Below are 12,307 nucleotides of genomic sequence, written 5' to 3'. Positions count from 1 at the left end.
AAATTGATTTTGGAATTACCTCATACTAATTTCTATTGAGAATGCAAGCTAATAGAGGGAATTGGAGGATATCATTAGTGCATGGACACTAGCCTAGCAGCATGTGTGGATAATAATGGCCATGCCCAAGTGTGTGGACATTAGCATTATGTTTATTTCAATGTGAACTTATCATTAGAAAATGTGTTGTGTTTTGTGGAGAGAAATGAAGGAAAGCTATGGAGATTCTCTACTTGGTGTATGTTGATGAAATGAGTCCAATGATGGTTTTAATGTGTCTCCTATGTTCCCCTCTACCCTATTTTCATGGTATCAAAGCTTAGGTATCTCTCATTAGGGTTTCTTGAGTGAGTAAGAGAGAGGGAAAATTCTAGTTTTTGAATTTTTCCATTGGAGCTGTAGAGCAAAGAGAAGGTGTGGAACACACTCAAGTGAAGTAGATCTAAAGCTTGGCCTAATTAGTGTGAGTAACCCTAGACACTCTATTATGGATTGCAAGTATTCTCTGTGTGATTGAAGGCAAGTGTTGGCTGCCCCAAGCATTGAAAAAGGGCTATTTTTAGCTCCTATGGATTGCAAGTATTCTCTGTGTGATTGAAGGCAAGTGTTGGCTGCCCCAAGCATTAAAAAAGGGCTATTTTTAGCTCCCCAATTGAACCTTGGTGGAAGAAGTGCAAGTGAATGTATTATCTTGGAAGGCACATGTACATAATGTATCGTAGGTTGGACAAGAAGAGGATTGTATTGTGGCAAGATATTGAGGCATTTTGAATAAGTTGAGGTAGATTTTCAGGCATATTAAACATTACAAGCCATTGAAGCTCACATGTATGGAAACGTGAAGTTGATAAGTCTTTGCATCATTGTGGTGTATAGTCTATAGCCAAGGCCTCTATAACACACCCTAACCATTACTTGAGCTCAATCAACTCCATTACTTGAGCTCAATCAACTCCATTTGAAAATGTTACAATAGTAGGCAACATCAAGAAAATTAGCACAAATCCCTGAAGGAGTCATTATTTGTGTTGTGGCAACAGAAGCTATAAGAGCTTAATAACTAATTAATCTTAAAGACCTTAAGAAATGAACCCATTGAGCTATGGGAAGGTTGTTTTGGTTGGTTGCAAATCACAAGAACGAGCTAGATTGAAGCACTGTAGAGGTAGCATAGGTTACTCACAGCAATGTCTTTGTGAAGTGTGAAGATCAACTAGAGAAATTAGGTGCTTAAATAGTAAAATACCATGTATTAGAGCAACTAATTCTTGAAGTTATTGTGCCTAGCTCATATTCAACCCACCCCGGAGCTGGACAGTGAAGGGAAAACCTATGTAGATCTGAAAAAGGCATAGAATTAATGAAAATAGTGAGCTCAAGTCAATGTCTTGAGTCAACCTTGAGTTGTGGAGTGTGAGCGCTTGGTGTGTATGATGAAATTGGAGCTAAGACATTGAAAATGCAGAGAATCAATGAAAATAGTGAGCTCAAGTCAATGTCTTGAGTCAACCTTGAATTGTGGAGTGTGAGCTTGGTGTGTATGATGAAATTGGAGCTAACACATTGAAGCATTGATAAAGTTGGAGCTGAATCAAGATTGGTCATGTAGGATTTGCAGAGAAACATGTCTTTTCATAGAGTGTTGTGGACTACATTGGTAAAAACAAGGCCAATTTTAGTAAGGTTGACTTTGAGTCAACACTATTAACTATATCAGTGGCTTAGTCAAAGACTTGTGTGACATTCTAGGAAGCATTTATAGATTTTTAAACTTTTAAAAATTTGCAACCAAATGATTTACATGAATTAATGGACTATTAAGTGCCTTAAATAGGTATTAGTTAAGTTTCTCAAAAGTGATGCTATTTATGGTACATGTGGAGCATTGTGGAGATGTCAAGTAGTTTGATGGACAATTTTGGTTTATTCTATACGCATGGAAAGGATGTGATGGTGCATGGATACACAGATGTAGATTGGGCAGGGACTGCTTAGACAGGAGGTCTACTAGTGGGTATGCATTTAGCATGGGAAGTGCTGTAGTGAGTTAGAGCAGCAAGAAGCAACCCACAGTTGCTTCTTGTGTCTATGATCGATAAAGCAACCCACAGTTTCTTTATCTATCATAGAGGAAGAGTATAGAGGAGCAACTATGGTACATGTGAGGTGGTATGGCTAAACAAGCTATTTGGTGATTTGGGACAACATCATGATGGAGCTATTGTCATACACTGTGACAGAAGTATATAGTTGGCTAGTAATCTGGATTATCATGCAAAGACCAAACACGTAGAGGTCCACTATCATTTCATCAAGGAGAAAGTGTTAGATGGACAGATAGAGTTGACATATGTGAAGACTGAAGAGCAAGTTGCAGATATCTTTACCAAACCACTTGGTAAAGAGAAGTTTGAGTACTTTAGAGACAGATATGGAGTATATGAGATGGACATGGCGAGCTTGAGGGGGACTATTGAGAATGCATGCTCATCAAGAACTGGTGTATAGCATTAGTATGTCGATACTAGCCTAGCAGTGTGCATGTGGATAATAATGGTCGTGCCCAACTAGCCAAGTATGTGGACATTAGCATTAGGTTTATTTCAATGCAAACTTATCATTAGGAAATGTGCTATGTTTGGTGGAGAGCAATGAAGGAAATCTTTGGAGCTTCTCTACTTGGTGTATGTTGATGAAATGAGAGCAATGATGATTTAGGTGTGTCTCCTATGTTCCCCTCTACTCTCTTTTCAATTTCAAGGGAGTGTAAAGATTTATGGGACACGTTGAGAACTATGTAAGCTTCATTGTATTCTATGTGAAAACTGTAAGGCTATTATATAAACTACTAGTAGTCTCTTTGAAGGAATGTTAGCACAAGCATTTGATGCCATTATATAAACTACTAGTAGTCTCTTTGAATGGACGAAGGAATGTTAGCACAAGCATTTGATGCCTTGGCAAGTACACCTATCTTAAGACCCCCAAACTTGGACATAATCTTCCATCATATTGATGCAGTAAACTGGTTGTGTACTAGCATTGGGTGTGTGTTGGCATAACTAGGAGTTGGAGTATCCTGTTTGTTTTGCCATTATGCAACTCTTGGATTGTAGTACCATCAACTTGATTATTGGATATAAAGTCCTCTACAACATTGCGTTTGATTGTTTTGTATTTTTTTTCTTCAATCAAACCTTTTGCTACACCACAAGAAAGCAATCCTTTCATTTGTTTAACTGGAAGAAGGTTGGATAGTTTCCTATAGTAACAACACAATATGCCTATATTATTCAACACTTCCAATCCTGTTTTGCGTTAATGGACAAAATAGATATAGTCATTTGAGAGCATTTTTTAGCATAAAAAATAAAAAATTACAAACTAACCTTGCTTCTTGAATTCTTCGCTTGCATCCACCAGTACCAGCCTTCAAATTTGCAATGTTTTTAATCTTCCTGCTTCGTTGTCTGTCTCCAAGCACGGTTCTCTTCCTTCTTGATCTTGTCAACTCTTTTTTACTCTTTGAATGCTCCTCAATTTCATTCTGCAACTGCTGCTCCAATTTTGCACGAATAGCTATCTCTTGAATCCTGGCCCCCTTTTCTTGTAGGTACATTGTTTTATATGTTTCTGCAAATGCAAACTGTGCTGAAATATAACCAAGAAGTCCATTTTGTCCATCGCCCGCAAACCTCAGTAGTGTGGTTGGATTGACAAATGGAGGTGTAGAGTTTTTTACTAGACATTTTGGATATATACTTCCATCACACCATAAGTCAATATATTGGAGCCCTTCTCTTCTCATATTTTCCCGTTGTTGAGCATTCAGCACCGTATCCTTTCGTCTTTTTTGTGCTGGAGCATATTGTTCTTCTAAGTCGATGTGAAGATGGTATAATCGCTTCTTCTGAGATTGTAACTCACTAGTATCGATTTTTTGTGCTTCTGAGGTTGCAAAGTTGGCTTGTCAATCTCATAGTCTTTTTGTAACATGAATTGTGGAAGTGTGGCGGTATCCATACAATCATTAAGTTCAGTGATAGATTCTTTATGAGATACCTACACACGTCGTCAAAAGAGATGCGGAATCTTCGAGAAATAAACAAAATTAAGAAGATATTTAATGCAAAATCGTGTTAGTTAGACAAAAGATTATCTTATTCTTTTCTGAACTGACAGTTCAGTAGTCCTTACTGGCAGTTCTGAGCCACGTTTCCATATTTTATTATTTTTTAGATCTTTTAGGAGAGAAATAAATCGAAAAATAGTGAATTTCTTACAGGGCCCCAAAATGAGCTCCCTTTTTCCCTAATGCATTTCAGGCATGTCTACATTCAACGTAAACATTCTGCCCACTCTGTTGCCTTTTGCAACCAACCTGCACTTGTCTTTGAAATCTTCAACATAACACCCATCAGGGTTAAACCGAACCTGCAAACCTTGCTCAATCATCTGGCCAACTGAAACCAGATTCTTTGTTATGTTCGGTACATGAAGTACATCTGCAAGGTACTTCACTTTGCCATCCTGCATAGACAATGGCACATCTCCAACGTGGGCAATTGGATGAGCAGTGTCATCCCCTCTGTTTCCACAAAACCTGGTCTTTCCGGGTTTTTTATCTCCTTGAACCACTCCCATGACTCGTCATGTGGTTCGAAGCGCCTGAATCCACATACCATACATTATCTTTTTGTGCTACATCAACATTTTCAGACATGGCATTCACGACATGCTGCATAACAAACAACCTTTCATTATTCCCATTATTTCTGCTTGAGGATGCATAGTTGTTTTGCTGCACTTTCCCATTTTGCATGTCAGCCTGCTTCTTATAACATTCTGCCTGCACATGTCCAAGCTTACCACAATAATAACATTCACGTGCATCATTATACTGTCTTTGCCAATTTCCACGGCCTCTTTGACTCCCCCTCCCTTTGAATTTGCCTCTTCCACCTGTTTGTTGTTGTTGTTGTTGATTCTGGGACTGTTGTTGTTGCTGCTGCTGTTGGCCATAATTTTGATTACCTATTCGGCCACCTCCTTGACCGCGTCCACGGCCTCCTCTACCTCGTCCTCTTCTTGAACTCGTGTAGAAGGCCTGTTGCTCTGAACTGTTTTTGCTTTGTGAAGACTGTTGGTCTTCACCCAAGCTCTTCTCTTCGATAATCAGCATAGACACCAAATCTGTAAAGTTGGGAATGTTTTCCCGAGTCTGAATGGACGTCTTGAACGCCTTGTATTGTGGCCCAAGACCACGTAGATAGACTTCCACCTTGTCATCATCATCTACTGACACACCAATAGATGCAAGGGATTCCACAATACCCTTTATCTTCAGCGCATAGTCATTCACAGACATGCTCTTTTTCTCCACAGTATGAAGTTCATTCTTCAACTGTATCTACGTGCCTTGGTATTTGTTTCATAGAGCTTTACCAAGGTGTCCCACGCCTCCTTGGGGGACTTGGCATCCTGAATGTGCCCAATCATGGTGTCCTGTATACTAATGGATAGCCAATACATAACCTTCTTGGCTCCTTGGTTCCAGTCTTTAAACTCTTTCACATCTGCAGCAGTCAGATTTATATCCGGTATCTCCGGTGCCTCTTCATGCTCACCTTCTATGTAGTCCCAATAGCCTTTTCCCATCAGGAAATTCGTCAACCTGAACCTCCAAGCATGGAAGTTATTCTTATCAAGCTTCTCAGCCACAATCTGAGTTATCCCATCATTTGACATCTTGCCAAACACAATTTTACCAGAACAGCACTCTGGTTTTTTTTGCACAAACTGCTGTATTTTCTGCACAGCGGTACTATAGTACTCTCAAATGTCACAACCAGTGACTTCAATGTGCATACATACACCCAATGCCAACTGTAGACCTCTTTGCAGCACCCACAGTGTCTGCACAATCAATCTATCTTCCTGCAGTTCTTAAAACAAAGTTCTACAGAGAATCGATGACTTACCCGCAGTGCTTGAAATCGCCTACTTTCTGAAAAACGGAGGTCCAGACGCGCCCGAAATGCGTTTTCGGCCCAGAAAACGATGTCCGATAGGACATAGGACAGTATAGTTGCCCTATAGCTTTACTCCCGCGAAGAAAGCTCCTCAATCAGAGATCGTTGCCCGTGCCTCCCGTAGAGCTCCCGACAAGAATGTAGTCACCAACACAAATAGGGAAGAGTAGTTGAAGCTCTTTCCCTCGTACCGCTTCCTATGGTTCTCTTGCTTGCAGCTCAGCCCTTAGCACGAACCAGGCTCTGATACCATGAAAAAATGCAGGGAGGAAGAGAGCTTAAGCTCTTGCAAGCACATACACACACTCACAAAACCCTAATAGAGAACACACAAGGTGAGAGGCTGAAAATCTTCTTCTTCTCTACTCAACATTCAACACACCATATACAAGAATAAGAGTACTCATAATATGAAAGGTACTCAACCAATACATATACGAGTTCTCTATAGTGTGAACCCGACTAAATGAGCTAGCGCTATAACTATGCCAATCTCTAAAATGGCTGTCACACAGCCTGTCATCCCACTGGCCGCATATCACCCAAGATCTCACCAACCATGCCAGTAGTGTAAGTGTGGGTCATCAGTGGCCACCGCCTCACTAGACGAGCTCGATATCTCAACACTTCTCCAGCTATTTGGACTCCAGTTTACTCTCCAAATATTATTATAGTAGTCTACATCAACTTGACTTTTCCTTAGCTCCTTATACAAGTCCCTAATTGCTCCTTTATCCAATTTTACACCATTGTACCAAGCCCAATCCTTAATCCGGTAGGATTCATCAAAAGTTGTAGATGTCCAACCCTTTTGTACCTCATCCAGCACCTATCTAACCAATTTTCCTTCCCTAGGAGACAGTCCAAACTTCTCTTCAAACTGTTCAAGCTCCTTCCCCCCACTGTTGTGACCAATCCCAACAATCTACCAGCCTCCTTAAACCTTTATTATTCAAATTTTTAGCTAATTTGGGATCCTGGAGTGCTAAGGGAGGGTTAAACTTGTGAGTCCACTATATCCCCATGCTTAACAAAGAATTCCTTGATGCTCTGCAACATTCATCCCAGGTCATCAACCCCAAAGCCTCCTTCCATTTGCTGCATAGCATCCTGCAGAAGGGTGAGCATTGGACTTTTAGGGGGGCATAAGAGAGTAGCTTATTCTTCCATCCTAGTCCCTACCACTTGCCTTTTGAGTGGATATGAAATTCTTCCACTAGCTCCAACATCTTAGTCCATATCTCCTCTTGTTGAAGTTACTTGGGGAGAAGAAGCAGAGCAATCCTTGCTGTGTTCTGAGAGGGTAGGTACATAATACCAATACCTCCTTCAATCTTGGATAAAGATAATTTATCCCAAGCAAGCCTTTTTTGTTAGGATTCCCATTCCTCCACAAGAAATCCCTTATGGGGTCCACAATGTTCTACCAATGACATTTCCGAGACTCTAATACAATACATAGGAACATAATAATGTAGGCATTCAACACAATATTGCAGATAGCTATCTTGTCAAGAAATGGAATTCTAATGCCCTCCCATTTTTTCAGCTTCAAGCAAAATCTCTCTAGAGCCCAATTAATCAATTGCTTATTTGTAACCTCTACCCCAAAGGAAACCCCTAAATGGCTTAGACTCAAACAAGCTTATGATCTTAGACTTATGTATATTGCACTTAGACACATAAGCTTCTTCAAATTCCTGAATAATAGACAAAGCTTGTCTCACATTATCATTACCTTCTTTCAAGAAGACTAATGAGTCGTCAACAAAATATTGTATCACCAACTGCTGCTCACCAATCACCCTACTTTTTGAATAGGCATCTTCCAAGGCCACTATCAAAGGATGAGATGCGAAGAAAACATTAAGGGAGCCAGAGGGCACCCTGCCTCACAGACGTATTCACTTCAAAACCCCCCACCACTCTCCCATTCAACAATAGTTTAGAGTGTCCTCCCAAAGTAAGAGTGTATATACGAGTAGCCATCCTATCACCAAAACCTAGCTGTTCCATCACCCTGGCCACAAATGACTAATGCACCTTGTCATAGGCCTTCTCTAGATCAAGTTGCAATAGTATGCACTTCTGATGTGTTCTTAAAGCCACATCCCTCCCCAAAATGGCTACATAGATATGATTTCTTGAAGAATAGGGGTAATCCTCAAGGCAATGACTTTGGCTAGGATTTTACATATAACAATCAATAGAGTGATGGGCCTCCGGTGATTGAACCTATTACATGCTACTTGTTTGGAAATGAGTTTCACCAATCCCTCCTTCAAATCCTTATCCAAATTACCAGAGTTAAGAGCTTCTTTGCACACTTTCCATACCAGGTTCTTTAAGGATGGCCAAAATGCAATAAAGAATTCAACAGATAAGCCATCCTACCCAACTCTCCCCAGCTTTAGAAGGACCACCCAACATTCAATCAAAGAGAGGGTAAAATAGAATAGCATGTACAAGTGAATGAATACATTGCTTGGCAATCAGCTAAACTTTTCTACATGAGATATTTCACCCATGTCATATGTCAACACTTGATCAGAATTCATTATTATTATTAAAAGTATAGTGTCGACAACATCTACATTGACAACAATATCTACTGATTGCTTGGCAATCAGCTAAATTTTGTTACATGAGATACTTCACCCATATCATATGTCAATACTTGATCAGATTTAATTATTATTATTAAAAATATAATGTCAACAACATCTACATTGACAACGATATCTACTGATTGTTGTGTGGCCACATCATAACAGAAAAGCAAATACTCTATAATTCAACTTTTCAAAAAGTGAAGGTTAATTGAAAAACAAAGCACTACTTAAGGCCTCCACTTATGTGCTCACTCACTCTAGACGGTCCCTGTACCTTAGAGCTGCCATTATTGATAACTGGTCCAGCAACTTGGTCAAAAGTTTCCGTAATCCTTCAGAGGAATACTATTTTGAAATCCACTCCTTGGTTTTCAAACAGCAAAAAACCCAAGCCAAACAGCTCCACTAAGAGTCAAAATCTGCATCATCATCATCAGGCAAAGGCTGTGCAGCAGCTGCAGCCAATTCTGCTTCATATCTGTATCAAGAAGAGTGTTAAAACATGGATCACACTATGCACAATAATTACCTCTAAGCTGATAAACCATTCAAAAAATGTGGTCAAAACTTGAAATACATGACTTCATTGCATTGCATCAAGTTCAATGGCCATTGAAACTCATAGCTACTATATGAAACCATTCCATCTGAAAACTAGTGAAGGGCTAGTCCCACATCCAAACACCCCACATCCCACAGGCAAGGGATTTGTCTGGAAAGACTCAAATTATGTTACTCATCTCCATGAGTAAGAGAACTCACTGTTGCTGCGCAACTAAATCAATTTGAACTTCTGGTGGAGCGAGAGCAGGCGACTCCACAAAATGCAAATTCGGATCACTGTTTAACATAGCAGAAAAAAATGCTAAAAAACAAAAGCAGATTTGGATCACTGTTTCACATATACCTTCCCAACTTAGGCAGATTTACAAAGAAACATTTACCCTGCTAATTTTCTGGCAAGGTACAAAAAAGGCTTTTCAAAGTTGTAGTTGCTTTTGGCTGAGATTTCATAGTACTGAAGGTTCTTCTTCCTGTGGAAAGTCACCTGTTTGGCTTTGACTTGCCTGTTCTTCACATCCACCTTGTTGCCACAAAGCACAATTGGAATGTTCTCACAAACCCTGAGATATATGCGCTCATCAGCACAGGTAAGCATCGCAATGATAAAGAGTGAAGCCTCCCAGGGTGAATAGTAAAATTCATCAAATGCAAAAGTTTCCTGAAACAGATAAAAAACAAACTTGCCTGCAAAGGTCACGATGCCATGTCGGCACATTCTTGTATGTCAACCTTGCTGTCACATCAAACATAATGATGGCACACTGGCCATGAATGCTGCAGTGGCACAAGCACACACCATGCCAGAAATTTGAGAAATGCAAACTTAACAATGGTTTGAAAACACATCTCACGTGCAAGATGCATTGTGAGAAATTCTAATCTCGCCATTGCTGAAGGGGGGAAACCCTATGATCAATGAATAGCATGCCCATGCTAGGATCAAATGCGTACTTGCATGCCATGCTAACTCCTAATCATGTCTAAGGCATGCCATGCTTGGGAAACAAGATCTGCCATCAAAATAAGGTGCTTACTAGTATCCATCTCTAAGTCCACCAAACTTCTCCTGCCCAGCAGTATCCCAGCAATAATAGCGAATTTTGCCACAATTTGTGAAGAAATCAAGAGGGTGGACTTCTACACCAATGGTTGCTGATGCAACGACCAAGGAGGGTAGATCCATAAGCATGTTAAACAAATAAAACCATTGCTACAAACAAAGGCCCAAAGCAAGAAACATCCACTTACGTTCATATCTCTTCTCAAATTCACCAGTCAAATGCCGTTTAACAAAGGTAGTTTTGCCTGCAGTAATGAACAAGACCATGGTAAAACAAGTCATGTGACTTTTCATGACAAAAGGTGCATATAAGAAGATATATACATGACATAACCATATCTAACAATATGTCCATAACAGTAAACTAGCACTCTAACTTTTCGCTACCTGTCCCACCATCACCAACAATAACCAGCTTGAAACTGGGACAGTCCGATTGCTGACCTGGGAGAGCCTGCAAAAAAACAATCGAAATAAGATTTTGTTTTTCTAAAATGAGAGTGTCTTTTTCATGTAAGTCCCTTACATGAAAAATAATTCTCAGTTACCAAAATTAGACCCAGCCTCTCCTGGGACTTGCATAAAAAAGAATTCTCAGTCACCAAAATTAGACCCAGCTTCTCTCATAAGATACATTTTCATTTGAAAGACACGCACGATTTATGACTCAGCATTGATAAGTTGTCCTATACATTCTCGATACGAAAGGACTGATAAGAAATAACAGAAACTGATCAAAAGAAATCATCTTTGAAGATTCTAGATGGAGATTGTTGAAGCCACACATACAGATCTGAAAGTGCGAATTAGCATTCATAAGATCTAAAAGTGCGAATTAGCATTCCTATGTTAAATTTCCAGGAGATGGCCATAGTTGTAGGATACAAGAAGAAACCCGAAAGCGCATCACACAAACCCTAACTGTGCTTTAAAGGCTTGTAATGAAGCAATAGAGCATTGAAGGAATAAACCCTAACTGTGTAGAACTCTTGAAACCCTAACAAGCTCAGAAACAACCCTAACTGTGTACAGAAACCTTAACAAAATCTAACTGTCCAGAAACCCTAACATACGAAAACCCTAGCTGCGTAAAAGAAGCATAAATCCTACATGTGTATAAATAGGACAACATATACCATGATTATTCGGCGTAACGATGGCTCGGAAGCTTGCTGGGTTTCTTGCAGAGGCGGAATGGGTGACCTGCTAAAACCCTAAGATTTCTGAGTTAAGCGCTCTTCATCTCATTTTTATACCCCTCCGCTCCTACATTTCAAAATGCACGAACGGATTGTTTGTCCTGGCTTACAAACGTCAGCGGACAAGCGCCCGGACGTTGTTGCCGTTTCCAGAGAAGGTAATTCGGGGTCTACAGTCGGGCTCTGGACATTGCCTAGATCAATGTCTGGCGATGGACACCTAGCGGTGGACAAGGTTAAGATTTGAATTGCTACGGTATCTCTATACCAAGAAAATACCGCAGCTCACCCGAATCTATCATCTCAAATTTCTGCTTCAAAAGCAACTTAACATCATGTATGACACATCACTATCACCAATGATAATCAAGTCATCCATATAAATGACTAACAGCATGATCCCTCTGTCTTTCTTTTCCACATAGAGTAACAAGTATGCATTGGATATCTGATATTCAATGGTAACAAGATAGTCCGCGATCTTATTTGACCATGCTTCTGGGGGGTGCCTGCTTTAAGCCATACAAGGCTTTGCATAACCTCCATACAAAATCCGGATGTGCATGACTAACTTGGTGGCTACATCATGTAAACTTCTTTTTACAGATCGCCATGCAAGAATGCATTCTTTACATCCATTTGATATAAAGACCAATCATTTATTGTAGCCATAGCAATGAAAGCTCTCACAGTTTCTATTCTCACAACCAGGCTGAATGTTTTCTCATAGTCAATGCCATATGTCTGCACCACATAACCCTTGGCAATCAGTCTTGCCTTATACATATTCACATATCCATGTGTGTTATGCTTGACCTTGTACACCCACTTACATCCAAT

The 12,307-nt window shown here is 40.0% G+C and overlaps 1 protein-coding gene across 1 annotated transcript; it reads right to left on the bottom strand.

Moving 5' to 3' along the window:
• Positions 1-8,800: 8,800 nt before the first annotated feature.
• LOC147639896 (GTP-binding nuclear protein Ran1B-like) lies at positions 8,801-11,703 on the bottom strand. The gene is made up of 8 exons (XM_086775139.1): positions 11,405-11,703; positions 10,656-10,722; positions 10,457-10,513; positions 10,243-10,360; positions 9,893-9,982; positions 9,589-9,768; positions 9,407-9,484; positions 8,801-9,122 (listed from the first exon to the last, which is right to left on the bottom strand). Exons 1-8 carry the CDS (start codon positions 11,405-11,407, stop codon positions 9,050-9,052), a joined length of 666 nt encoding a protein of 221 aa, XP_086631265.1. The 5' UTR covers positions 11,408-11,703; the 3' UTR covers positions 8,801-9,049.
• Positions 11,704-12,307: the final 604 nt, after the last annotated feature.

This window comes from Cibotium barometz, chromosome 3 (genome assembly GCF_041138505.1).
Source record: "Cibotium barometz isolate CiBa-2024 chromosome 3, ASM4113850v1, whole genome shotgun sequence".
Lineage (NCBI taxonomy): Eukaryota > Viridiplantae > Streptophyta > Polypodiopsida > Cyatheales > Cibotiaceae > Cibotium > Cibotium barometz.
Note: the sequence above shows the minus strand (reverse complement) of the source record. Positions and strands in the feature narration are given on the sequence as shown.

What these genes read in the sequence shown, in the direction of transcription:
- LOC147639896 (XM_086775139.1), bottom strand. An exon ending in TGTTGGTGATGGTGGGACAG is followed by an intron (nt 10,514 to 10,655) that starts GTAGCGAAAAGT and finishes TCATTACTGCAG; the next exon opens with GCAAAACTACCTTTGTTAAA. An exon ending in ATTTGAGAAGAGATATGAAC is followed by an intron (nt 10,361 to 10,456) that starts GTAAGTGGATGT and finishes TCGTTGCATCAG; the next exon opens with CAACCATTGGTGTAGAAGTC.